This window comes from Terrapene carolina, unplaced genomic scaffold (genome assembly GCF_002925995.2).
Source record: "Terrapene carolina triunguis isolate 2854851 unplaced genomic scaffold, T_m_triunguis-2.0 Scaffold210, whole genome shotgun sequence".
NCBI classification, from domain to species: domain Eukaryota; kingdom Metazoa; phylum Chordata; order Testudines; family Emydidae; genus Terrapene; species Terrapene triunguis.
In genome coordinates, this window is record NW_020664561.1 from 3,484,242 (window position 1) to 3,509,116 (window position 24,875).

Genomic DNA, 24,875 nt, shown 5'->3' on the forward strand with positions numbered 1-24,875 from the left:
GGGGGGGGGGGGGGGGGGCGCAAGGTGGAAGTTTCGCCTAGGGCGCGAAACATCCTTCCACCGTCCCTGTCTGTACTGTTCCATCCCTCTGGAGTTCTTTCAACCTTTCAGTTGGCAAATCTTTATGTAATCTATTTTAGCCTTTTGTAAGATACCTACTATCATTGGTAACTGTACATTGGAGAAAGGGCAATTTTCTCTCAACTTCCCGTGTTCCTGGGATGCATGATTGTTCTTTTACTGTTTTCTTCTTCATTCTCCCCAGTTTGTCACCCTGGGAAGCTACTGTTACTGCAAGAATGTTGTGATGGGTTTGGTCGCAGAGACCCCCTTGGGACTGTCACCTGATGTGCTGGAATTACCTCTGAGCCCATTTTCCACTGCCAGCTTTGGACTCCAGAACCCTGCCTTGTTGATCCAGACACGCTAGTCTGCTGCAACACAGACCCAGGTCTGGTCCACGCCCCCAAAGCTGCAGACTTTAACCAAAAATTGCTCAGCAAGTCACCTATCTCCATCACCCAGACACCCAGTTCCCAATGGGATCCAAACCCCAAATAAATCCGTTTTACTCTGTATAAAGCTTATATAGGGTAAACTCATAAATTGTCAGCCCTCTATAACACTGATAGAGATATATGCACAGCTGTTTGCTCCCCCAAGTATTAATCACTTACTCTGGGTTTACTAATAAACAAAAGTGATTTTATTAAGTATAAAAAGTAGGATTTAAGTGGTTTCAAATAATAACAGACAGAACAAAGTAAGTTACCAAGCAAAATAAAACAAAACACGCAAGTCTAAGCCTAATACATTTAAGAAACTGAATACAGGTAAATCTCACCCTCAGAGTTGTTCCAATAAGCTTCTTTCACAGACCAGACTCCTCCTTAGTCTGGGTCCAATCCTTTCCCCTGGTACAGTTCTTGTTAGTTCCAGCTCAGGTGGTAACTAGGGGATTTCTCATGACTGCAGTCCCCTTTGTTCTGTTCCACCCCCTTTTATGGCTTTGGCACAAGGCGGGAATCTTTTGTCTCTCTGGGTCACCACCCTGCCGTCTAAATGGAAAAGCCTCAGGTTTAAGATAGATTCTAGTACCAGGTGACATGGTCACATGTCCTGTGAGACCCCAAGCCTCCATTCTTTCCGGCCAGACTCACACGAACACAGGAAGGCTTACAAGTAAACGGAGACATTTACAACCAATTGTTCTAGTTAATGGGAGCCATCAAGATTCTAAGCCACCATTAATGGCCCACAATTTGTATAATTACAATAGCACCTCAGAGTAATACTTCATATTTCTAGTTTTAAATACAAGCATGGTACATTCATACAAATAGGATGAACACAGTCAGTAGATTATAAGCTTTGTAATGATACCTTACAAGAGACCTTTTGCATAAAGCATATTCCAGTTGCATTATATTTACACTCATAAGCATATTTCCATAAACATATGGAGTGCAAAGTCACAAATGCCTTCTTTATCAAAGAGGTAAACGTTGCTTTTTACTAGAACTTGGGCAAGGCTGGTCTCTGTCTGATCTCTGCTAGTAAGGTGTTCTGCAGCTGCAGTTTTGCTGCTCAGCATATTCCAGATGGTAGAAAGTGTTCCTTGCTTCTAATGCAACGAGTGCCTCAGAGCAGAGGGAAATCCAGCAGGGTCCCAGGGCTATCTTGAGGAGCACTGTTCCGATTCTTCGATTCAAGGAAGAATTGATGTTCTCTCGTGCCTCAAATTTCTTACCTCTCTCTGGTAACATCTCTGTCTTTCCCATGTTCCGTATGAGCCAGCTACTCTTCACTGACATTCCTAGTGCTTGGAAAAATTGTGGTGATGGCATGGGCTGCATTGATGAAGAAAACACACAGCTGAATGTCATCAGTGTATTTACACTGGACTCATGGTCTTTCAGTACCTTACTGCAAGGGTGTGGATAGGGTGGGCTCAACTTACGGTGTCTGGACAATGCTCTGTCCTCAGGGCAAGCCTGCAGGTTTGGAGACTGAACTTCCTCTTTCCTTCATGGGGGTGTGTGTGTTTGTGTGCGCGCGCGCGTCCGTCCATTCGTCCCTCCCTCCCTCCCTGGGTGTAGCCATGGGTGGGTCTGGGAAGGTGGCCAGGGTTGGGGGAGAGAAAGGCAGGCAGAAAGAGGATGGGGAAGGGAAGTGCCCTGGGCTGTGTTGCTGTGCCTGTAGGCAGCTGGGAAACGCCTGCCCCGCCATAAATCCCTGCCCTGTTGTGGGGTTGGAGACTGAAGCCCCAGCCATGCTGTAACCCGCACTTTGCTGATAAATGGATGCTGTGCCCCTCCCCACCACCCCCCATGCCTGTGGGCAGGAACTGCCCATCTGTCCTGGTCCCTGAAGTCAGATAGAGGCTCCTTCCTGCCCTGGCTCTGCACCTTCTCCGCAAGTCACCGCACCCCTCAGCCCAGCCAGGCACGTCTACCAAGGGAGAGTCCTGGGATGGGAAGGGAGCCCTGGGGTATGTCTGTGCTGCAGCTGGGAGCGTGCTGCTGCTTACCAGCTGAACTAAACGGACACTCACTAGCTATACTTTAACTAGCCACCAAGTACAAACCTACCTGGACTCCCTGGTGCATACTCAGGTGGCTATCACGAGCCACTGCCCATGCCATCTCAGGGCCAGCTATTTTTAGCATGCTAGTTCAAGCAGAGCTAGCACAAGTCTGTCTATTGCAGTTGGAAGCATGAACGTGGTGTCGATATACCCGTAAAGTCTGGTTACATTCAAGTTGGGGGTTTGATTCCGAGCTTGCATAGATGTAACTGCACTAGCTTTGCTTGGGCTAGTGCCTAAAAACAGAAGTTGTAGCCAGAGCATCGAGGGGCTAGCCACCCCAAGTATGTACCCAGCATCTCAAATGGCATGGACTTATGGTGATCAGTCCCTCCTACCACTTCCATGGCTGTATTCTGTTTTATTTTTTTCATTGAGCTAGCATGAGTATGCCTCTGACATACCTCAGGCTTGGATTGGGTGGGCCTCGGTGCTAATTCCAGCCCACCTGTAGCTACGCCCCTTCCTTACTGATCAGTCTCATGTAATGTTGGTGTGGGTGGGGGAATAGTATTGCCCTTTGTAAGGACCTTCAGATGAACTCTCTGAAGCTTGATAGTGATCAAGGGGATGAACTGTGTAGAGGAAACTTCACTGTGAGATATTGCTCCTGATGTCCATGGGCAGTGGTTTCAACGTATCTGATAACAGTTAGTTTCATGGAGTTTTCTCCAGTGTTGTAGAAGCTCGTACCTTGGGAGTGTATTGCATTGCAAGCTTTGTTTTCTGTGTACAGAATCTCACCATAGTAGCTTTCTCTAGAAATGAGGACTTAGTGCCCTGCTGAGGATCTTTAGTCTATCTTTCTGTTCAAACCACTTGTAGTGAAGAAAGTTGCTGGGCTTTACCAATTTCCATGCAAGGATCTGAGTACTTTTCTCACATGATTCATGTTTCCTCTTGGTCTTAGCTAGATAAGCTGTGGATATCATAGAATATCAGGGTTGGAAGGGACCTCAGGAGGTCATCTAGCCCAACCCCCTGCTCAAAGCAGGACCAATCCCCAACTAAATCCCCAAATGGCCCCCTCAAGGATTGAACTCACAACCCTGGGTTTAGCAGGCTAATGCTCAAACCTCTGAGCTATCCCTAAAGGTGTTAAACCTTACAGGGGGTCTCAAACTCCCGGCGCATGGGCCATCTGTGGCCCGCGAGCCTCCCCAATGTGGCCTGTGGGGCTCTAGCAGTTTTGGGGCCGGGTCTCTCCCTTGGCCCCACCTGCCGTCCCCAGGCTCTCCCCGCTCGGGGGCCCTGGCAGTGCAGCGGAGCTGAACGGCGTCTGCCTGCTCGCTCCAGTGGCTGCCGGCCCCTCCCTGCAGCCCAGGGGCAGGGTGGGACTGTGCCTCCGCACGCTGCCCCCGCCCTGAGTGCCCCTGCGGCCAATGGGACACTGGGGGGGCGGTGCCTGGGGGCAGAAGCACGTGGAGGCCCCGCAGGCTGCCCTGCCTTGGAGCTCCAGGTAAATGCTTCACCCCCAACCCCCTCCCAGAGCCTGCACCCCCACCCCTCCCCACACCCTTCCTCCTACCGCCAAACTCCCTCCCAGAGCCTGCACCCCCTCTCCACACTCCCCCAGCCCCCAAACTCATCCCAGAGCGGGCACCCTGACCCCCTCCCCCACCCAAACTCCCTCCCAGAGGACAACCTCTCACCCCTTCTGCACCCAAACTCCCTCCCAGAGCCTGCACCCCAATCCCCTACCCCAGACCTCCTCCCCCACCCAAACTCTTTCCCAGAGCCTTAGGCAGGTGGGAGTTAGAGTTTTTTGGGGGACAGAGTTTTTGGGAGGCGGGTTCTGGGTGGCATGAGTGACATTGGCCCACTGGGAGGATTTGAGGACTGGCACTGGCGCTAAGGTAAATTGAGTTTGAGACCCCTGCCTTACACCCACAGTACCATAAGAAGCCAGGAAGATCAACACAGTGGAAGGAAGTTGCAGTCTGCTATATTAAGTGAGATCAAAAGATTTGAAAATACTGGGCTTGTGCTCTTTTTATTGCTTTAGGGTATAAAAATGCCTGGAATGGCTTTTTAATAAGCATTCTGCTTGTTTTTCCATAGAACTATCAGGAATATAAAGTCTAATCTTCCTGGTTTTGTTGGAGGATTAGAGGATGTTGTGAGCTCTTAATACCTCATTTGAAGATGTGGAATATTTAACATTTTGAGTGAATTAATCCTTTGTTAGTCATGGAAGTTAAATGGAGATATCCTATCTCCTAGAACTGGAAGGGACCTTGAAAGATCATCGAGTCCAGCCCCCTGCCTTCACTAGCAGGACCAAGTACTGATTTTGCCCCAGATCCCTAAGTGGCCCCCTCAAGGATTGAACTCACAACCCTGGGTTTAGAAGGCCAATGCTCAAACCACTGAGCTATCCCTCTCTCTCTACAGAATAGGTCTCTACAGAAACAAAACAAAGTTTAATCAGTTTGATTTAAAAGGCCTTTCCCTCTTCAAAAAATTTATTGTCATTATTAACATACATGAATTTTTCATACAAGTATTAACAAACCTTATTCATAACCAATATCTGCTACCTTTAAAGACTCATTTGCATTTTGGCAACACCTTATCTGTATTTCGCTTATTCAGATTCCCAAAATGGTAACCAGTAATTATAAAATTGACTTCATCCTGATATAAGGCTATCATTTTTTCATTGAAAGGATTTTCTCTACTTTATTTCTCCGTGCCACTACTGTTGGAAGAACTGTCCTTTTCCAAAAGTGAACTCTCTCACCATCTGGCTGCTAGTAATAATTATGTTTGTTGATGGGTCCTTCCTAGAGTCAATACTCTTTTTTTTTTTTTTTTTTGTACTGTAATCTGATAGATTTACCATGGGTTTTATGGGTAGCCTAACTAGTTAGCTTAAATTCTATTTCTGTCTCTCCCCCCCCCCCTAAATTTTAGGGCATTCTCACTCTTTATGCAGAGAGGTCCCCATTCCTTCATATCTTTTCCAGGATTTGACTCCTCCTTTATATATTTTCCTTAGCTTAAATGGAGCAACATACCATTGGTAAAATATTTTGTAGTTTTCCTTAATGGATACACAAATAAATGAGGTATTGATCCTTTCTCCAGATATTTTCCCTTTGTTCCAAAGTGGTATTTATTTTAGATGCTCTTTCCATTTTTCTGTAGAGGTAGTCTTATCTTCTAGATCAGAGGTTTTCAACCTTTTTTCATTTGCAAACCCCTAAGAAATTTCAAATGGAGGCGTGTACCCCTTTGGAAATCCTAGACACATTCTGTGAACTCCCAGGGGTCCATGGACCAAAGGTTGAAAACCACTGTTCTAGGTCCATCAGTAATCTTTCATTATACCATGTGTAGATAACCAGTGTTATACCATATGTGTTATCCCAGGCCATTTGAGAGGTCTTTTCCCAAAAATCAGTGTTTCTATCCTTGCTAATGGTCTCCTAAAACTTGGACTTCCTAAATGGAATTTCATATAATGCCTTAGTAACAAATAAGCCCAGACTGGTATAATAATATTCCCCATGAGTTCTTTGATGGTATTAATATCCATAAGTTTATTATAGAATAGCTCTCTGATGGTTGTGTGTACCCTTTTTCCTCCTATTATCTATTGGATTACATAATCCTTGAAATTCTAGATTGTTTCTGATGGGTGTAAGTGGGGACGGCAGGATCTACCTGTTTATATCAAATTCCGTATCCACAGTGTCACCATGGGACATGGATATTTTTCTTTTTGTGTTAGTCTGTATTTCTTAGTTAAAAAATCAATGCACTACATTTATTTTTAAAGTCCTGTTTGATTTCCACCACATGTTTACTGGGGTCACCATGGTACAAGGCTGATGGTAACTTTAGTTGAGCTGTTCAGATATATATTAGTAAATTTGGTACTGCCAGTCCCTCTTCGAGTGGGTCTATAGAGTTTTCTTGTTTTTTTCTGGGTAACTTATTGGACCGTACAAAGCAGCAGTGTAGCCTAATGGGTAGAGCACTGGACTGGGACTCAGGAGACCTAGGATCTATTTTTGGCTCTGCCTGCTGGGCAACCTTGGGCAGGTCACTTCTTCTCTCTGTGCCTTAGTTTCCCTATCTGTAAAATGGAATAATGATACTGATCTCCTTTGTAAAGTGCTTAGAGGTCTGCTGATGAAAAACACTAGACAAGAGTGCAATATTATTTATTATCATTACTCAAGTATGCATCCAAGACCAGTGCATTTTTTTTCAGATTGAAATAATGGGAGGAAAAATTCATATGCTGATTGAGGATAGGAGAGAGATTGACTATTAAATGTTTAGTTTAGATGACAAACTCAAATACATCTTGCAGCTTTCTCATCATAGATTCCTCTAGCTGTGTGTGTGTGTAATAACTATATAGCCTGATATATCCCTGAATTCATTAATTTTTCAGAAGCCTTAGATTTCACTAAATTGGAAACCATTAGTATCACATTGTCTGTATGCAGCACAATTTTATGTTCTGTTTTATTAATTGTTAACCCCTGTTATGCTGCTATTTTGCCATATATTTTGTGCCAGGAGTTCAATAAAGGAGGATAGCGTTGTCTGGTTCCTGTTTTGTAGTTAGAATTCTTGGGAGTGTACCTTATTAACTTTTGTCCTAGTAGAAGGGGAGTCATATTTATCCATGTCTTCATATTGCCTCCAAAACTCATCCTTGATAGCAATGTTTCCAGGAAAGACCACTCTACTTTATCAAAGGCCACCTCAGCATCTAAGGATAACAGCAGACCTTTATTTGGGTTGTTCTGTTCTGCCTATCATGAATTACTCTTATGACTTGTCTGTTATCACTCAGTTGTATGTTATGGATGAAACCGGTTTGATCAGTGTGTATTAATTGAGGCAGGACTGTTTCTATTCTGGCCAGTCTTTGAAAATATTTTCTACATTAAGAAGCAAAATTGGTTTAAATGAGTCATGTGTAGTAGTTTGTCTTTGCAGCTTTGTTATTTGTTATACCATCTTTCATTATAGTGGGAGTTTCCTTACTCTAAGAAATCATTAGCATGGTTGGCTTACCTGTAGTGATATCTAATATCTGTCATCGTATAAAACTCTACTGAAAACCACTTTTGTCCTGGGATTTTTGTGTTGGCTTTGATTGTAATAGCTTATGTGACTGCCTTCCTTTATTGGTCTTTCTAAGTCTATCAACTATTCCTGAGTTAACCTTGGCATGATAGCCTCAACATATTCCATAAGTTCCCCCAAGACGCCTTATAGTTGGAGGCATAAAGATTTGTGATTGCCTGAATTCAACAATCTTTAACAGTTTTATATTTTACTACTCTTTTACATTTGTATTTCACTCGTCCCTTTTTAATCTATAGTCAACCTGTGCAGCTCTTTGCCAGAGGATGTTACGAAGGCCAAGAGTCTAACAGGGTTCGAAAAAGAGCTAGATAAGTTCATGGAGACTAGGTCCATCAATGGCTATTAGCCAGGATGGGCAGGGATGCAAAACCAGGCTCTCAAGTGTCCCTGGCCTCTGTTTGCCAGAAGTTGGGAATGGGCAATAGGGGATGGATCGCTTAATGATTACCTGTTCTGTTCATTCCCTCTGAAGCACCTGGCATTGGCCACTGTAGGAAGACAGGATACTGGGCAAGGTGGACCATTGGTCTGACCCAGTATGGCTGTTCTTATGAGTTTATTAACCTTATTACCCCATCATGATCTCTGTTTCAGCCAGATATGAGGGCCTTTTCAGTTGTCTCCAAGTATGGCATTTAGATGCCTGCTGAAAGCCTTCTCTTAATAGCTGAACTCTAACTCTCATAGGGCTTGTTTACACTTACTGGGGGATCCACGAATGGCGATCAATGCATCGGCAGTCAATTTAGTGGGTCTAGTGAAGACCCGCTAAATTGACCGCAGATCGCTCTCCCATCAACTCCTGTACTCCACTGGATCGAGAAGTGTAGGGGGAGTCAACGGGAGAGCGTCTCCAGTTGACATCACGTAGTGTGGACCCTGCGGTAAGTAGAGCTAAGCTACATACGCTATTCACGTAACTTAAATTGCGTAGCTTAGATCAAATTTCTCCTGTAGTGTAGACAAGGCCTTAGTTCTTGGGATAAAACTTCACTATTTCTTTTCGACTTTCAAGCCTAGATTGGGCCTGAATCTCTAAAGTAAAAAAAAGCAGAAGTATAAAAAAAAAAAATCACAGCTTTCAGGTTGCTTTTTACATCATAAAGAATCAAGAAGGGGCACGAGCTTACTTCCCCCCCCCCCCCCCTCTTTAACCTTGCACATCACTCATTAAGAGGTTCCTTTGCCAGTGAAGTTAAATCTGGGATAAATTGTCACATTTGCATGAACACCTTTCGAGCAAGATGCTTAAGATGTTGTAAGAGTCAGTTCCTTGGGAACGTCATTCGATGCATCTGATGCTGTCATATCTGTGGCTGCCAATTCTTTCACTATAATATCCTTGGAGATACGGCCTGATGTGCAGGCTAAAGTAGACCTACTGGCTGAGGATTTGGATCTACTCAGCGTATGTCTTCACTGCAGAATTAATTTAGGTTTTTTGCTTGGGTGTTGCCACAAAAACCCCTTCTGTTCACCTACACGACCCTCATGTGAGTTTGGTGCTTTCAGCCTGGGCTAGTTGGCCTTGCTAGGGATAGAGCCTGAGTGTTGTTTTCACTTGGTCTGGTAACCCACCCACTTAGCAGTGAGGATGCAGGCTAAACCACTAGAGTGCTGATAGTCCTCCAGTGCCTTCCCACAATTTTCCCCATGTACCTAGAAGACAGACAAATTCTCTCACACTTCACTCAGAAAGAATCATGGAGCAGCTCAGTTTACTGCCGCACAAAGAACCGTGGGATGTGCCCGGCAGTCCTAGCGACACACACAGGGGTGAGCACAGCACCAGTGAGGACACAGTAATTCAGATGTGGCTTTGTACTGTGGCTGCTCACACCCGGCCTAGGCACCCAGTTGCCAATCACCCGAGTGAACGCTGCCGTGAAGATGTACTCTAAGAAAACGAATTTTCTGACAAAAGAAAAGGAGACAAAGTCATAGCAGCCTCCTTGGCTATGTTGCAAGCTCTTTCAGGCTGAAGAGGCAGATCAGTTATACGCTAACCTAATGATTAATGAAGGCAGGAGGGATCTTGTGAGAGAAGGGGTAAGAATCAGTGACAACATGACTCAAAAACCTTGTTTGATCCACTTGGTCCCTGTGCAACTTTAGAAGAAAGGTCTGGTCAGTCTATTTTGTCTTTCCAGAGAATACCCTCTTCCTTCATGTTGAGCATACAGTACATTTTCAGGTAACTATGTTTAGCATAACCTTAATATACTGTTTATTGTGGGTGAGTTCATGATATTGGAAGCTTTACTTTTATTTTCTGACTCTTGTGTGTAGCTTGGTAAGGTAGCCTAGACATGGTTTTTGATGTAAACAAAGTAACTGAAGTTGCTTATTTCTCTGCATTCATTATTAAATTGTCTTCCTGCATTTCATGATAATTTTAGCAATGCTTCTTGCACAGAGAAGAAGCTAATTTTGCTATGGGAGCCATAGACTCTAATTTCCCTTGTGTATATAAAAGAATGTTTTCAGGTTAAACTATTTTAGCTTTTTGAGTACCTCTTTCAGTAATTTTAAATATTTGTAATGTAATTGGAACAATTTTAATCTTATTTATATTTGATTGTTTTTGTTTAGTCTATTTTAATTGTCCAAGCTGAAGGAAGTACACAAAGAAGTCGCTTTCACTTCTGTTTAGTCAGTATTGGATTATCATGCCCTATCATGCACTACAGTTAAATGCTTGATTTGTACTGTCCAATTTGTACAGCTATTGAAACTGACAACGTAACCCTCAGTGCTTTAATGATCTGCTAGGCAGCAGTTCAAGGTGATGCTATTTTGTTGGAAAAACAGAGGGACTTAATCTTTGCTCTTCTGTTCCAGTCTTTGGGCTGATAAACTGGGACAGAGGCTGCACACATTTCTTGCTACTGTAAGAATCTACTCTTCTTTGCCTGTGCTGCTCTGCTTTGATTCACTGCTCTGCAGGATCATTATAGAAAAACTGAATGCAGTCACCCTCTTATTTCCTTATTCTTGGCCATGCCAAGATGCTATTGAAAGTTAAGTCTATATTGGTGGCCAAATGCTAGTTACACTTTTGACTGGGTTACAAAAAGTCAAACAGTCAGTTTTCATTGTAGTGACAAAGTGGGAATGTTATTAAGGTTTCCTCTGAATACTGTGTGGGTGTCTCAGTTTCCTCTATGCATTTCTTAAGTATCTAGGTGGTGGGATAAGGGTGTGTGATTGTTGCAGAGCCCTAGGCAGGTGTGATGCTGTCTGTACAGAGCATGGCCGACACCCTGTCTCCTCTCAAGTGATGGCCTGGGCCCCTCCCCTGCAAGGTGCCAACTGAAGGTGTTGGAGAATGTAGAATGTGGGACTCACCCCTGCGGCGCCTCCTGCTGGCCATCTCAGGGAATTAGCTCGCCAGCCTCCAGAGCACCCTCTGCAGGCCGGTGTCCCGCTTGCCGCCGGCCCCATGTCCCTCACGGACCCCGGTGCCCTTTTATCTGGGGTGCTGCCCCCTGGCAATACCCCCACACTCTGCCTCTGGGTCTCCCCTCTCTGGGGAACCCCCAACTCTCTAATCCCCACCTTGCCTCAGTCTGGGCTACTGCCAGTCATCATCAAGTCCCTGCTCCTTGGGGCAGGCTGCAGTGTAAAAGCCACTCTTCATAGGCAAGGTTGGGTCTGGACCTGCTGCCTCTCTCTGCAACACAGTGCCTCTCTGGGGCCTTGGACAAGGCCCTGCAGCCTGGGGAGTTGCCAGCCTGGAACTCCCCAGCCCCTCTAGCCTTTCCCCAGCCCTACCTCACTCTAGGCACCCTGAGCTTCCCAGCAGCCAGGCCCCTCTCTTTCTGAAGGCAGAGAGAGTCTGTCTGTGCTTCTGGGCCACTGGCCTTTTTATACAAGTCAGCTGTGGCTTGATTGAGGCGTGGCCACAGCTGTGGCTGTTTTCCCAATCCGCCGAGGCTTGCTGCTTTCCTAGCAGCAGCCCTCTCGCTGTCTCAGCCCTCTCCCAGGGCTGATTTCAAGCCCTTCAGGGCAGGAGCAGGTGACTACCCCACTACACCCCCCCCCCACCTCAAGATCCCCTCTAACGGAGGGGCGGGGGGTTGTTCTACCTGCCCAGTTTTCCCCTCAGTTGGGCCCGCAGGACATCCCGTTCCTGCCGCAGATGCTCCAGCATGAGGAGCAACCGGCCACCCTCCGGAAGGGTTTGGGTACCCATTGTAGCCCACTTAGCTCCCAAGTGGGTTCCCCTTGCTGGTTGGGTCTCCACCGTGGCCTGTCTCGCCCCCATGTGGATTCCCCTGTTGAGCTGGGGCCCCTCTGTCCCAGACCCCCCCCCCCCTCTTCTGGGCCCCTGGTCTTCACCACCCCCTGCTTTGGGGTAGTCTCAGACCGAGCCCGATCCTCTGGCCTTCCCCTCCTTCTCTGGGGGCAAGGCCGCTTTCTCTGGCCCCCCTTGTGGCATAGGTAGCACAGCCAGCGCATTCCTTGGGCCACCTCCAGGCTAGGCCTGGTCCTGGGAGTCCCATGAGGGCACTCCCTCTTCTTGTGCCCCAGCTCCCCACAGTCCCAACAAGTTTGGAGCCCCCCCGTTAACTTCACAGGGGGCACTCGAGTCTCTCCACCATGTCCCAGGTGGAGCCTCTTTGCTCCATCCCAATAAGGGCACTCCCTCTTCAAGTGTCCCTGTCGCCCACAGGGGAAACAGTCTTTAGGCCCCGGCACTGGCCTCCTGCCCAAGGTGCCTGATCCCCGTTGAGGTCCATGTGCCCTCCCCCGCAGCAGCTGAAGCAGCCCTGCTTGCTGCTCGGCGAGCCAGGCCACACAGGCTCTCCAATAACAGTCCCGCATATCGCCAGTCTTGGATCTGGGCAATCGTCCAACAGTCCTTGCCCTGGCCCCTTGTGTCAGGGGCGGACTGCTTCTGCCCACATTCTCCACCACTTGTAGCAATGTGGGACTCACCCCTGCAGCGCCTCCTGCTAGTCGTCTCAGGGAATTAGCTCGCCAGCCTCCGGAGCACCTCTGCAGGTCGGTGTCCCACTTGCCGCCGGCCCTGTGTCCCTCACGGACCCCGGTGCCCTTTTATCTGGGGTGCTGTCCCCTGGCAATATCCCCACACTCTGCCTCTGGGTCTCCCCTCTCTGGGGAACCCCCAACCCTCTAATCCCCACCTTGCCTCAGTCTGGGCTACTGCCAGTCATCATCAAGCCCCCGCTCCTTGGGGCAGACTGCAGTGTAAAAGCCACTCCTCATAGGCAAGGTTGGGTCTGGACCTGCTGCCTCTCTCTGCAACACAGTGCCTCCCTGGGGCCTTGGACAAGGCCCTGCAGCCTGGGGAGTTGCCAGCCTGGAGCTCCCCAGCCCCTCTAGCCTTTCCCCAGCCCTGCCTCACTCTAGGCACCCTGAGCTTCCCAGCAGCCAGGCCCTCCTCTCTCTCTGAAGGCAGAGAGAGTCTGTCTGTGCTTCTGGTCCACTGGCCTTTTTATACAGGCCAGCTGTGGCCTGATTGGAGCGTGGCCACAGCTGTGGCTGTTTCCCCAATCCCCCGAGGCTTGCTGCTTTCCCAGCAGCAGCCCTCTCCCAGGGCTGATTTCAAACTCTTCAGGGCAGGAGCGGGTGACCACCCCGCTACAGAGAACAAAGAGATCAGGTGGCCTCCTGGCCTAGGAAAGAGACAAAGACCAGAGGAGGGGCTGGAGGGAGTTTCAGTTTTGGAGCTTCCTGGGGAGATGGGGGGAGGCCCAGAACCTGGGTCTGGACTTCCCACCCTCCCAAGATGGACCTGACTGACGGGTCCTGTTTTCTGTACCGACAAACTCTGTTTTAGACTATGTTCCTGTCATCTAATAAACCTTCTGTTTTACTGCCTGGCTGAGAGTCATGGTGAATCGCAGGAAGTGGGGGTTGCAGGGCCCTGACTCCCCCACACTCGGTGACATAAGGCTTCAAAGCAAATATGGAAATCTGTTTGCAAGTACTGGTGAAGAGGAAATAAACCAAATCTTCTGGTTGTCATTGTATTGGCCTTATCAGTGTGGGTAGATTGAAAATTCAAGCACTCTGAGGTAGAGACATATGAACACACCTCTGTCTTCCTGGGCCAGTCCATTAAAATTTGCTTATAGCCACTTTATTTCTTGTCCTACTTAGAGGATAATAGAGGACCATAGAGGGTGAAGTTGCTAAATCTTAAATGCCCAGACACTTTACAATTAAAAACCATACTGGCCCAAATTTAACATTTGCTGTGGGAGCAATTAGGCTGCTGCACCAGTAATGTTGGGGATACAGTTGTAAATATAACTATGGGGTGTGGGTTATGTGGCCATTTACTATGTAGAAGCTATGGATGTTGCTGGTAAGTGGAGAAAGAGTAGGCCATGGGTGCAAAGTGTAATCAGACTGAACTTTTTTTACAGTTGCTGGAAAATAACTGTTGTAAATCTGTGTTAAAGCTCTTGTTGCCTAGTAACCCTGACCTAATAGGTTATCGTAAGGGGCTCAGAGAGGAATTTTGTTCATTTCCTGACTACTGAGCAGAGGCTGTACTGTCTCTAAGTGCCCCATTTTCTGAAATCAAGTTAATAAGAAACAGGCATTCACATTTTTGTGAGGAATAGAATTGCTGTAGCTTTAGATATTGGACTTAATTTATTTTATTTTGCTTGGGTTGTGAGTGTACAGCGTTCCTACACACCTCATAGGGTATATGAATTATTTACATTCTCAAGGATTGTTGAGCAATAACATTTCAAGCCTGATATAGTAACTGCAATCCTTTCTGAGTTGTCTGGTTTGCAAACATAATTGGATGCTGAGAAACTTTAGTAGGCCTGATAACTCTGCCTCTGTTGCTTTGTGTCTGGGGCCTCCCACCAGCTCTGTTCCTTGTTGGAGAAATTCATGTCCACAATTTAGACCCTAAGTGCTGGTTGGACAAGGAGTCCCCCTCCACCTTTGTTTTATCAAATTACTCCTGGATATAGGTGTCTGCTTCACTCAAATACAAGTAATCCAAATACAGAAGCTGAAGTTAAATGTTCAGGATTTGATACAAATCAAATAAAGCAAAACTGAAATAAGAGGCTGCCTGTTCTGCAGCATGTGGAACACATGGGTCTGTAGATTAGAATAGCAGTGCAAGAGGGGGCAGTATATTACTGAAGCTCCTAGAGGCCTTAACCAAGATCAGTGGTGTTTAGTGCTTTACAAACACACAGTATCCTTAAGCTGACAGTCTAAATCAGGGGTGGGCAAACTTTTTGGGCCGAGGGCCACATCTGGGTGGGGAAGTTGTATGCAGGGCCAGGGCAGGGGGATGGGGTGCGTGAGGGAGTGCGGAGTGTGGGAGGGGGTGCGGTGTGCAGGAAGGGGCTCAGGGCAAGGGATTGGGGCAGAGGAGGGGTGCGGGGTGTATGAGAGGGCTCAGGGAAGGGGGTTGAGGTGCAGGAGGGGTACAGATTGTGGGAGGGGGCTCAGGGCAGGGGGTTGTGGTGCAGGAGGGGTGCGGGGTGCGGCAGGGGGCTCAGGGCAGGGGTTGGGGTGCAGGAGAGGTGCAGGGTGTACGAGGGGTCTCAGGGCAGGGGGTTGGGGTACAGGAGAGATTCAAGGTGCAGGCAGGGGGTTTAGGGCAGGGAGTTGGGGGGTGGGGTACAGGAGGGGTTTGGGCTCCAGCCCTGCACCGCTTACCTGAAGCAGCTCCAAGGTGGCAGTGTCGCGCGCCAGGGCAGGCTCCGTGCCTGCCTGCCCTGTCCCCGGCCCCATGCCACTCCAGGAAGCACTGTGGCCCCTGTGGGGTGTGTGGCGGGCTCGGCGTGCACTGCCCTTGCCGCGCCTCCAGGTAGCTCTCCCGAAGCTCCCATTGGCCACGGTTCCCCATTCCCGGCCAATGGGAGCTGTGGGGGACGGTGCCTGGAGGCAAGGGCAACGCATGGAGCCCTCTGCCTCTCCCCCCCCCCCACCCGGGGGCCCCAGTTTGCCCACCCCTGGTCTAAATAGACAAAGGCCTGGGGGGCTAAGTGGGGGTAAAACAGAGGCACAGAGGTGGAGTGACTTGCTCAAGATCATCCAGCAGGCAAGTGGCAAAACCAGGAGTAGAACCTAGGTCTCCTTATTCCGTTAGTGCCTTATTCACTAGACCAGTGGTTCCCAAACTGGGGTTTGTGAACCCCTGGGGGTTCACGAAATGTTACAGGGGGTTCTCGGGAAAAAATTCCCTAATGGCGGACAGAGCTGTCCCTAGGGACCCCGGACAGCACGGGGCCAGCAGCCTGGAGCCCCTGGACTTCCAAGAGCTAAGCAGATCAAAGCAAGCATATCTATCATACTGAGGAGATTTAAACTTCAAGACTCCTTATAAGAAATGGAAAGGGAGGTGAATATTTTTTGCTGTTTTTAAAATTAAATAGGCAGGTAGTATTGTTTTTAAAATTATTATGAAGAACAAGTTTAAGCTTTGTTGTAACGTGCGTTGTTTGCCTGGACTACTCAAGACCTGAATGCATATGTAGGAGAAACTCTTTGAGTTGGCTTCTTCAATACCTGTTGAAATCTGTTTCAAATCTGATACTCCTTGATTAAACATAGGAGCCTTGTCTTATAACAGGCTTATTCAAAGTGATACAAGCTACAGAAGTGAGATCTTGGAAGGGTGTTGCCGTTTTCATAATGTAATAAAAATAACGTAATTATAAATAATAATTAATAATAAATAGTGTGTAATAAGCATGTCATAAAAACAAATTTTATATTTCCAAGATCACTGCTTTTATAATTTATACTCAGGTAAAGGAGAAAATCCCTGGAAATATTCATTTTTAGGAGGGGGTTCGCGAGACTTGAAATTTTAGTGAAAGGGGTTCTCAGGTTGTTAAAGTTTGGGAACCACTGCACTAGACCATGCTTGATGCCTCGCTAAAAGGTCTCTATATTCAGTCTACAGAATGTCTTTCCTTCTCAGTATGTAGATTCTGTTATACAAATCTTTGTTTCTTAAAAGTTAATTTGCTCCTGTTTATCTCCCAGCCATAATCTTCTGATCAGTCATAATTGTCACATTAACTGTGATGTCATAGCAATTTCTGGATTAATTTGGAGAATAAGCAGCAAATGCATGTGAGATATTGAGGAAAAGAGCCTCTCTTTTAATGCATATGTCCCAAGAGATTGGAAAGAAGGGATGGAAAAAGAGTGTGGTGCAGGACGTTCTAAGTAGAAAGTTCATCGGGAGCTGTTTTATTTAAGGGTGGCTCCTAGCCAAGGTGTAAAGTTTGAAACCATTGTGTCCTATACATTGGAGTAATGCCACTAACATCTTCGTTGTTTGCTAGAGTTACTGTGCTTTGTTTTGAAAGTCTGTCTGTTAAGAGAAACTAGATGTTTTTAGTGCCCCCATGTTGCTCCACTACACAAGCATTGTGGATTTGATTGCTTCTGCAATCCCTTGGGCTACTTTTGAAGTTTTAAATATTAAACATTTAAGTGTTTTAATACTGCTATGACATATGATGGTTACTGGCTTAACTCTCCATTGCTTTTCTTTCAGCTTTACAGTGCCTAGATGCTTTTAAGCCTTGTATCAATGAGGGAAAATGCATCTCCTATCGCAATGGCACAGGATATTGCAAGTAAGTAAGCTTTACTTTAATCCTGTCCTCTCCTCTGCTTTTCAACCCAGATCTTACACGTAAAGAAAACAACCCAAAGGCTGTGGTCAGGTTCAGGCTTAGTGTGAATTTTTGATTGACATGAAGAATCTTTGAGCCATGGCTGCCTTTGGATTGTAGGCTGCATACCTGTGGAAGAACAGAAAAATAGAGATTAGAGATGTAAAGACTTGTTACCAAGCCCTTGAAAATAGTTCCTTACATTACTCTGGTTCTCCTTTGAGCATTGTCTGAATGTGTCCTCATACTCGGGTGATGCATGTCTCTAAAGCCATAGTGTCCAAACTTTTCTATCTCCCCCCGCCCTCTTACCAGTAATGAATCTGGCCGCGCCCCTCCTCCCCATTACTCCACAGTTGGCTCAGCAGAGGAGGTTGGGCTGGGGGCAGAACTGGGGAATAAAGGCAGATCTGGCCTGGGGGCGGAGAGGAGCTGTGGCTGGGGGGGGAGCTGGGCTGGGACAGAGCAGGACTGAGTGGTGCTCCCTCCACGCCCCCCCATGGGAGCTTGCCCGAGCCCTGCCGTGCACGCTCCTGAACATTCCTCCAGGGCGTGCCCCACTGTTTGGGAACCACTGCTCTAAAGCATAGCTTGGGACTTCCTGGCTAGCAGTTTACCCTTAACTTAAGGTTCAACTTAAAAACCTGTTAGTTTTCATCCAGGTTCTTAGATTGGGCCTTGATAGTTTGACTTCTTTACGTTAAGTTAGGAATAGAGATTGTGAAAGTGTTGAACCTTATGGGCAGATTTCCCCATCCTGCTCCAAAATGTCTGTAACTTGTAGCAGGTGAGAACTCACTCCTCTTCCAGAGGCTTGGCTTTATTTACAAAAGGAACTCGAAGCTCAAAATCCAGGCCAAACTTAGCTACACCTCTGCCCCGATATAACGCAACCCGATATAACACGATTTCGGATATAAGGCGGTAAAGCAGTGCTCTGGTGGGGCGGGGCTGCGCACTCCGGCGGATCAAAGCAAGTTTGATCTAACGCAGTTTCACCTATAACGCGGTAAGATTTTTTGGCTCCCGAGGACAGCGTTATATCGGGGTAGAGGTGTATTTGCAGGGTTCCTCTGAACTCTGGTACCCCCACCATAGGTTCTGTCACCTCTTTGTCTCTGGGGGGGTAACAAGCCCCATTCAGCACTGTGTCACAGGAACCCACCTATTATTTCCCAGCTCATAGGGTTGGTTTCCTGGCAAATTCTTGCAGTCTTGTTATAAATGTGACTTTGCTTTTTGCTGCTGTATGGAAAATCTCTAAACTGCAACGGGTGCACTGGAGCAGTCTGTAGTTTCTGGAAAATTACATTGTACCTGTTTGAACACAACTCACTTTTGGTAGGTTAACTTTGCAACTACAAGGATGGACATTTTTTAAAAGCAAGCTTCACCTCTGCAACAGTTGATGGTGTTGGTCATCCTCACTTGCTAAAGTCAGCTTCCCCTTTGCCTGTGGTGACTGGATTTTTCAAGCCTTGTTTACTTCGTTAATGCTAGTAGTACCATTTTGTAGCACACTGAAATCCTCTCTTCTTGGTGCTTACATTCTTCAAATATTTGTAGATTTCTTCCCACCTACTTAAGCTGGCTAAGTAACCAGCTATTCATATCTAGCTCTTTTCAACATTTCCTTCATAAATCAGTCCCTCCTGCCCCTGAATGTTTGTAACCCGTCTCTAAAGTCCCTTCAACTTGTCAGTATCTTTCTGCTGATAGGGTGCCCAAAACTGAAAGCAGTATTTTGTGAAATCGCACCTGAGATGTGTAGATAGAAAATCATAATCTCCCTATACTGGGATGCCTTTTCAGTTACAAATTGATGGGGGTTTTGCAGCCATGATGCACTGCATGCTAACACTTGCTGTTCTCTATCACCTCTTAGGTTTTTCACCCTTATTGCTTCCCAGGTTTCTCCTTCCCATGTTTTAGATTAATTATTTCCCCCAGATGTATGAGTGGCATTTTTTATAGCTAAAGCTTGCTTTCTCTCCTTGTCTGTTAAATAACTTTCTGTTTCTGTCTTGTGACTGGTGTTGCAATTGCTCCCAGTCAGCACCACTTGTAAATTTATTAATCTGGTGTCTGTCTAGGTGTGCAGATCATAATAAAGGTGTTAAATAAAACTGATCCCAACACTGGTCCCTGTTGTACCTCGTTACAAACATCTCCATCTTGATACAGTGTTCTTGACTATATACCATCTCTTAGACAGTTTTCAATACACCTGGTAACTTAGCTACTTTGAATTTCTCATTTAAGATTTTTACGCTGTTTGTTGTCCAACTGTTGCTAACTTAAATATCAAGCATATGTGTCAAGAGGGACACCCAAGTAATCTAAAGCCACGATTGCTGGTAATACTTCTGGCTGGTGGTGGCTTTAATCGTTTGACAAAAATGTATGATTTAGAGGTGTTTGTAACTCTTGCTGCTGCCTTCCTCCTTTCTGATAATAGTCTAATGCAGAACCAATTGTCCCCTACTTCCAGTCTCACAGCTCAATCCTTCTTCAGGCGCCAATGAAAACTGAAGACATGCAGTGCAAGTTCTGACACCTGCATGACCTTGCACCAAATTTCCAGTTCTGGTTTAATGGTTTCTTTTTTGTAGAGAGGAAGGAAATGTAGCAGAAAACTCAAACTTAGTCCTTTAAGGTGGAATTTCCATGTTGGCTGTTAGCATCCTGTTTTCCTTTGCAATGATTATAGGGAACTTTTAATAGAGGAACTTCCCATCTGCTGGGGCAACCTAAACTATTTTCTGAGATATTTTTATAGCTGCAAGAGTAGAAACATAGTGTTCAGGAAGCTGAGCTTTCAGACCAGGTCAAGTGAGCTGACTCGGAGCTCTCCAGTATCACTCACTAGTTAGCTAAATCCCCACCCCTCCCACTTGATTGTGTTTTCTGAGTTTGCTGCAGTACTTCCTCTGTTTGGCAATAAGTTAATAAGAGGCTCTCTTCCTCTTTCTTCTCTCCACAGAGTTGTTTGTTCCAGTGTGTTATCAGACTAACTTGTTAAGGCTGGGAGTAGGGGAAGATTTAGGGCCTGCAGTAGACTTTTCCCAGAAAGGAGAAAGGCAATAGCAAGAGTTATATACAGCTTTAAATCATACTTTTTTTTTTTTTTTTTCAAAATAAATGGTTAAAGCCACCACCAGCCAGACGTATTGCAAACAACCACAGCTTTAAATTACTATCCATGAGGAACAAATGGACAGATGAAGTAGAAGCCCAGTACATCATAGGCAGATATATACTGAATAAGAATTTGGTTAGACTAGAATGTTAATAAGCAAAATAACTAGTCTAAATACTTGGCAAAGCAGTTAGAAAATGACAGCTTAGAACTGAAACCACTGTCATCAGAGTGGTAATTCTGTACTGTCCATGTCCTGCTTAAAGAGAGACCTGGATCTAGGCTAGAAAAAGCCTCCTCTAACGTGACCAACTTCTGGTGGTTAATTCTTCCAGGGTGGGGATAGAGATCTTGAGCCTGATGTTAAAGCTGTATATTCTATTAAAGCACACTGCTCTTGTGACTGGTTTATATATGCATTGGGTAACTCCGTTCCCGCTCTGCCAGTTTTCTTATGGGACTGTTTGATGGTGTTTCTAACCTCCTTTATCCTTGACTTTGTAGTTAGGCAAATTCCTCACTCCTGTTTCTGTCTATCCTGAGGTCAGAATTAGTTTTCTTTCTGAGGTGTCTCAATGAGTCTCTTCAGACAGTAGATACAAAATACTTTTCTTAAATGGATTTTATTGACACAATTAGAAGTCAAAGAAGCTGTAGAAAGTAGTAATGCACTTGCCTAGACAGCAAAGAGCTCCACTAAACAGGCCTGCAGCCTAAATTATAAAGTATTTTTCAGGGTGTCACTGACCTGAGTTTTCAGAACAGACAGTGAAATGAAGGAAGCTGTTAGAAGTGCTGTGGAAGAAGGGGGTATCTTGCTAAATTTGTACAGGGCCTCGTGCAATGGCCTGCATTTTTGGACACTTTGTAGGCACTTAGGGGTAGGCAGAGGGTTGGGGTGTGTGTGTTCATAAACCAGAGGGTAGACAAAAAAAAACTGTTAAAGACTTTTAGCCAATTTCTCTCTCTCTTTTGAATTCTGACTTTTGCCAAACCCATGAGATCAAAAATGCAATAATAGCCCCAGGCTCGCCATCACACTGTTTACCACAGTAACCTCCCCAGCAGCCCCAGGCGCTGAGCAAACGCCAGCTACCCCCAGCACAGCTGCCAAGTTTTGTGCAATGCCATGTCCTACCCCTGCCTCTGCTTGGGGCGGGGTGGTATGTTGACCATAAGCTGAATTCTGTGGTTATATGCAAATCAAAAACTTGGATAGAAGCTGCACTGCTTCCTGCCTTCAAGCTCAGTGGAAGGACTTAAAAGCAGCTTGGGTCCTGTGGAGCAACAGGATGGTTGTAAGGGGTTTCCAGGCCCATCTGAATTCATTTAGCCCATCCTCTTCTCCAGGACTTTGGCCAACCCTTATTTCAGGTAGGCCCTTCTTAGCTTGCTCTTCCCAATCAGATTCCAGCTGCAGGGACCACCTGGGTTGAGCACTAGTGCCCCAGACTGCCTGCAGGGCCCAGCCTAAAAAGAGGCGCTCCATGAGCTGAGACGGATGTCTTCACAGGGCCTGCTTTCAGGGGCCAGGGCCAGTCCCAGATTAATCAGTGGAAAACATCCACTTGAAACCTGAATTCAGAATAGAGGGAGGCCTTTCCCTCTCAGGATGAGACTTGTTGATCTACCCCCTTCCCCCTCTCTTTAGGGATTGGAGGGAAATCCTAAAGGCTGAAGCAAAAGGAAAGGGAGGAGCCCCTCAAAAGGAGAGGTGCTCACTCTTTCCATCCAGGGGGAGAAGCTGGCACTATATTCCCTAGTCTCCCAAAATTCTCTGTTGGAGGTGGACTTTGGGGACAAAAAGCTGCCCATGGCCCAGGCGGGCAGGAAACACAAAGCTTGAGTTTCACCATAGAGACTTCTGGTCCTTTTGTTGTTCGTTTATTGGTATTACCGTAGCACCTAGGAGTCCAAGTCATGCACCAGGACCCCACTGTGCTAGACGTCGTACAGACACACAACAAAAAGACAGTCCCTGCCCCAAAGTGCTTACAAGATAAATAGTAAGAAGAAAGGGATAAGCTAGCCAGAGAATCCTGTTCTTCCTCCTGAGTCTGTGTGGGAGTCGGAAGGAAAAGACTGATTAAAACCTGTCCCAGAATATTTGCAAACTGTCTCAACTTTGTTGTGGGGCCTACGTTTTCCCTCCGATGATCCTCCAATCAAAACAAAGGGGGTGTCAAGTGGGAGCAAGCATTCTAGGAAATTCCTCCCTTCACATACCAAATTAAAGCTATATGTTTCCTCCTGTGCAGCCCCAGATTATATCCCTAGGCCTGAATGGGAAACTCGCATGAAAACCAAACATCTGGAAAGATTGGCTAAAGTAATCTGCAGTCAGGTAGACTGAGCTGGTGAAAGTACTCAAAATGGATGTAGTACTGCCTGGTGAAGAACAACCATTCAAACTGAAAGGGCATTTCTTTCAAAGGACCCCACAAAAAGGGGGTAAACGCAACATTGAGGAGAAACGGCAACTTTGGCAGCACAACTGCATCAACAGCCTCCATGTGTTCTGCTGGTTCTGTTTCTTTGGCATTGACAGCATTGTGTGAATCCAACTCCTTGGATTTCCAGCTGTTTTTTTTTTTTTATTTGAATAACTATCTTTAGTGTGTTTAGCAAGGAGAACATCTATTGTGAAACTTTTTGAGAGCCTGCACTAAGGCACTGTAGGCAATTGCAGACTGGAGCTGGGAGCTGTGAAGGAAAAAAGCGGGTTGGACTAAGTTCTGACTAAAGTATTTGTGCTGGAAAGTAGCCCAGAGGGAGTAAAGGAGAAGCTTTAATTATAAACAGCTGCTGGGCTGATGCAGCCCATAAGACATTTTTCCACTCCAAATTCTTTGTAGCTTTCAAAAATCATAATTGGAAATAGCCTATGTGTGAAACTTGTTCTTAAATAAATGATTAAATTCTCGCTGAAGTAGACAAAGAAAGCTCACGTGCTTCTAGAAAGTGCCAGGACAAACTTCATGCTCCCATCACTGTTCCTGAGGATTAGATGGAAAACTGTGGAGAAACAGTGGCTTTTGTTTAGAAAGGGTATTATTTCCTGTTCTGAGCCTGTCATTTTGGAGCTGACACAAGCTGCTGTAATTTTAAGCGGCTCTCTAGACAAGTGGCTTTTTATGTAAAGAACTTGAAAGAGCAAATCTTTCTGTGCCTCATTACTAGGGAAACTGATACAAGTTTATAGCAGTGGCTGGTGGATTAGAAGCATTCAAATCAGCTTTACTGCAATTCTCAAAGTTGCCAGGTATAAACTGATGCACGTTTCTGGTGACATGATGGGGCATGTGTGCAGGGTCTTCTGTTTCTCAGGGTATATTGTCTCATAATGCTTATGCAGTAAATCAGCGTTATCTATACCTTCCTTACTTCCATACTTATTTATACCTAGTCTGGTTGCAGTCCTGTACTGAGTAGGGTTAGACACTACATTGGTGTAACTCTGCTTGGGCTACACTAGCACTCTCGTTGCTGTCTATGGGTTATTAGCCTTTTAGGATGTTATCCCACCATTAGCCTAAGATGTAGCCCTGCAGGGAGTGCATTCTCATCCATACTGGTTTTCAATTCACTTTTGTGGACAATCTTGGATGTTAAATGTAATCTATAAAACTACAAATGGTTTGGGCCCTGGATACCTGAGACTGCCTCTTGAATGAGGACTGAAGTTCTGAAACAGCCTGCCAAGGGTAGTAATCAGGGCAAAAAAACGAACTTAATTCAAAACCTGAGTTTATGGAGGGTATAGTATGATGAGGTTTCCTACAATGGCATATAGCCCATCTGCAACTGTTATTAGCAAATATCCCCAACAGCCAGAGATGGGACACCAAATGAGGGAGGGCTCTGAGTTACTACAGAGAATTTTTGCCTAGGTGTCTGGCTGATGGGTCTCACTCACTTAGGTCTAACTGATCACCATCTTTGGGGTCAGGAACGAATTTTCCCCCAGGTCAAATTGGCAGAGAGTAAACCATATTATTTATATATTTTTTTGCCTTCCTATGCAGCATGGTGTACAAGTCACTTGCTGGTTTGAATTAGAGTAAATCGTGGATTCTTTCTAACTTGAAGTTTTTAAATCAAGGTTTGAGTACTTCAGTGACTTAGCCAGAGGTTATGGGTCTATTACAGGAGTGAGTTCTGTGGCCTGTGATGTGCAGAGCATACTAGATGATTGTGATAGTCCCTTCAGACCTTAAAGTCTAGGCATCTACAGCAGTTCAGATCAACTGAGGAGCTTGAGCCACCAGCCCCAAAGGAGGCAGAGTATTTTCAGATAAGAAGCTTCAATTTCAGAATTTGCTTCCCCAAACTTGTTAACCTTGGGTCACCCTGCAGATCTTTTGTGTTCTCCCAGACTTTTTCTGGTGTG

The 24,875-nt window shown here is 46.0% G+C and overlaps 1 protein-coding gene across 1 annotated transcript in view; it reads left to right on the forward strand.

Moving 5' to 3' along the window:
* The window catches only part of LOC112107395 (neurogenic locus notch homolog protein 2), a 136,782-nt gene that overhangs the window by 10,671 nt on the left and 101,236 nt on the right, over positions 1-24,875 (forward strand). The window contains exon 2 of the mRNA XM_024201087.3: positions 17,226-17,307. Coding sequence (XP_024056855.1) covers positions 17,226-17,307 — 82 coding nt within the window. The remainder of the gene's footprint in view (positions 1-17,225; positions 17,308-24,875) is intronic.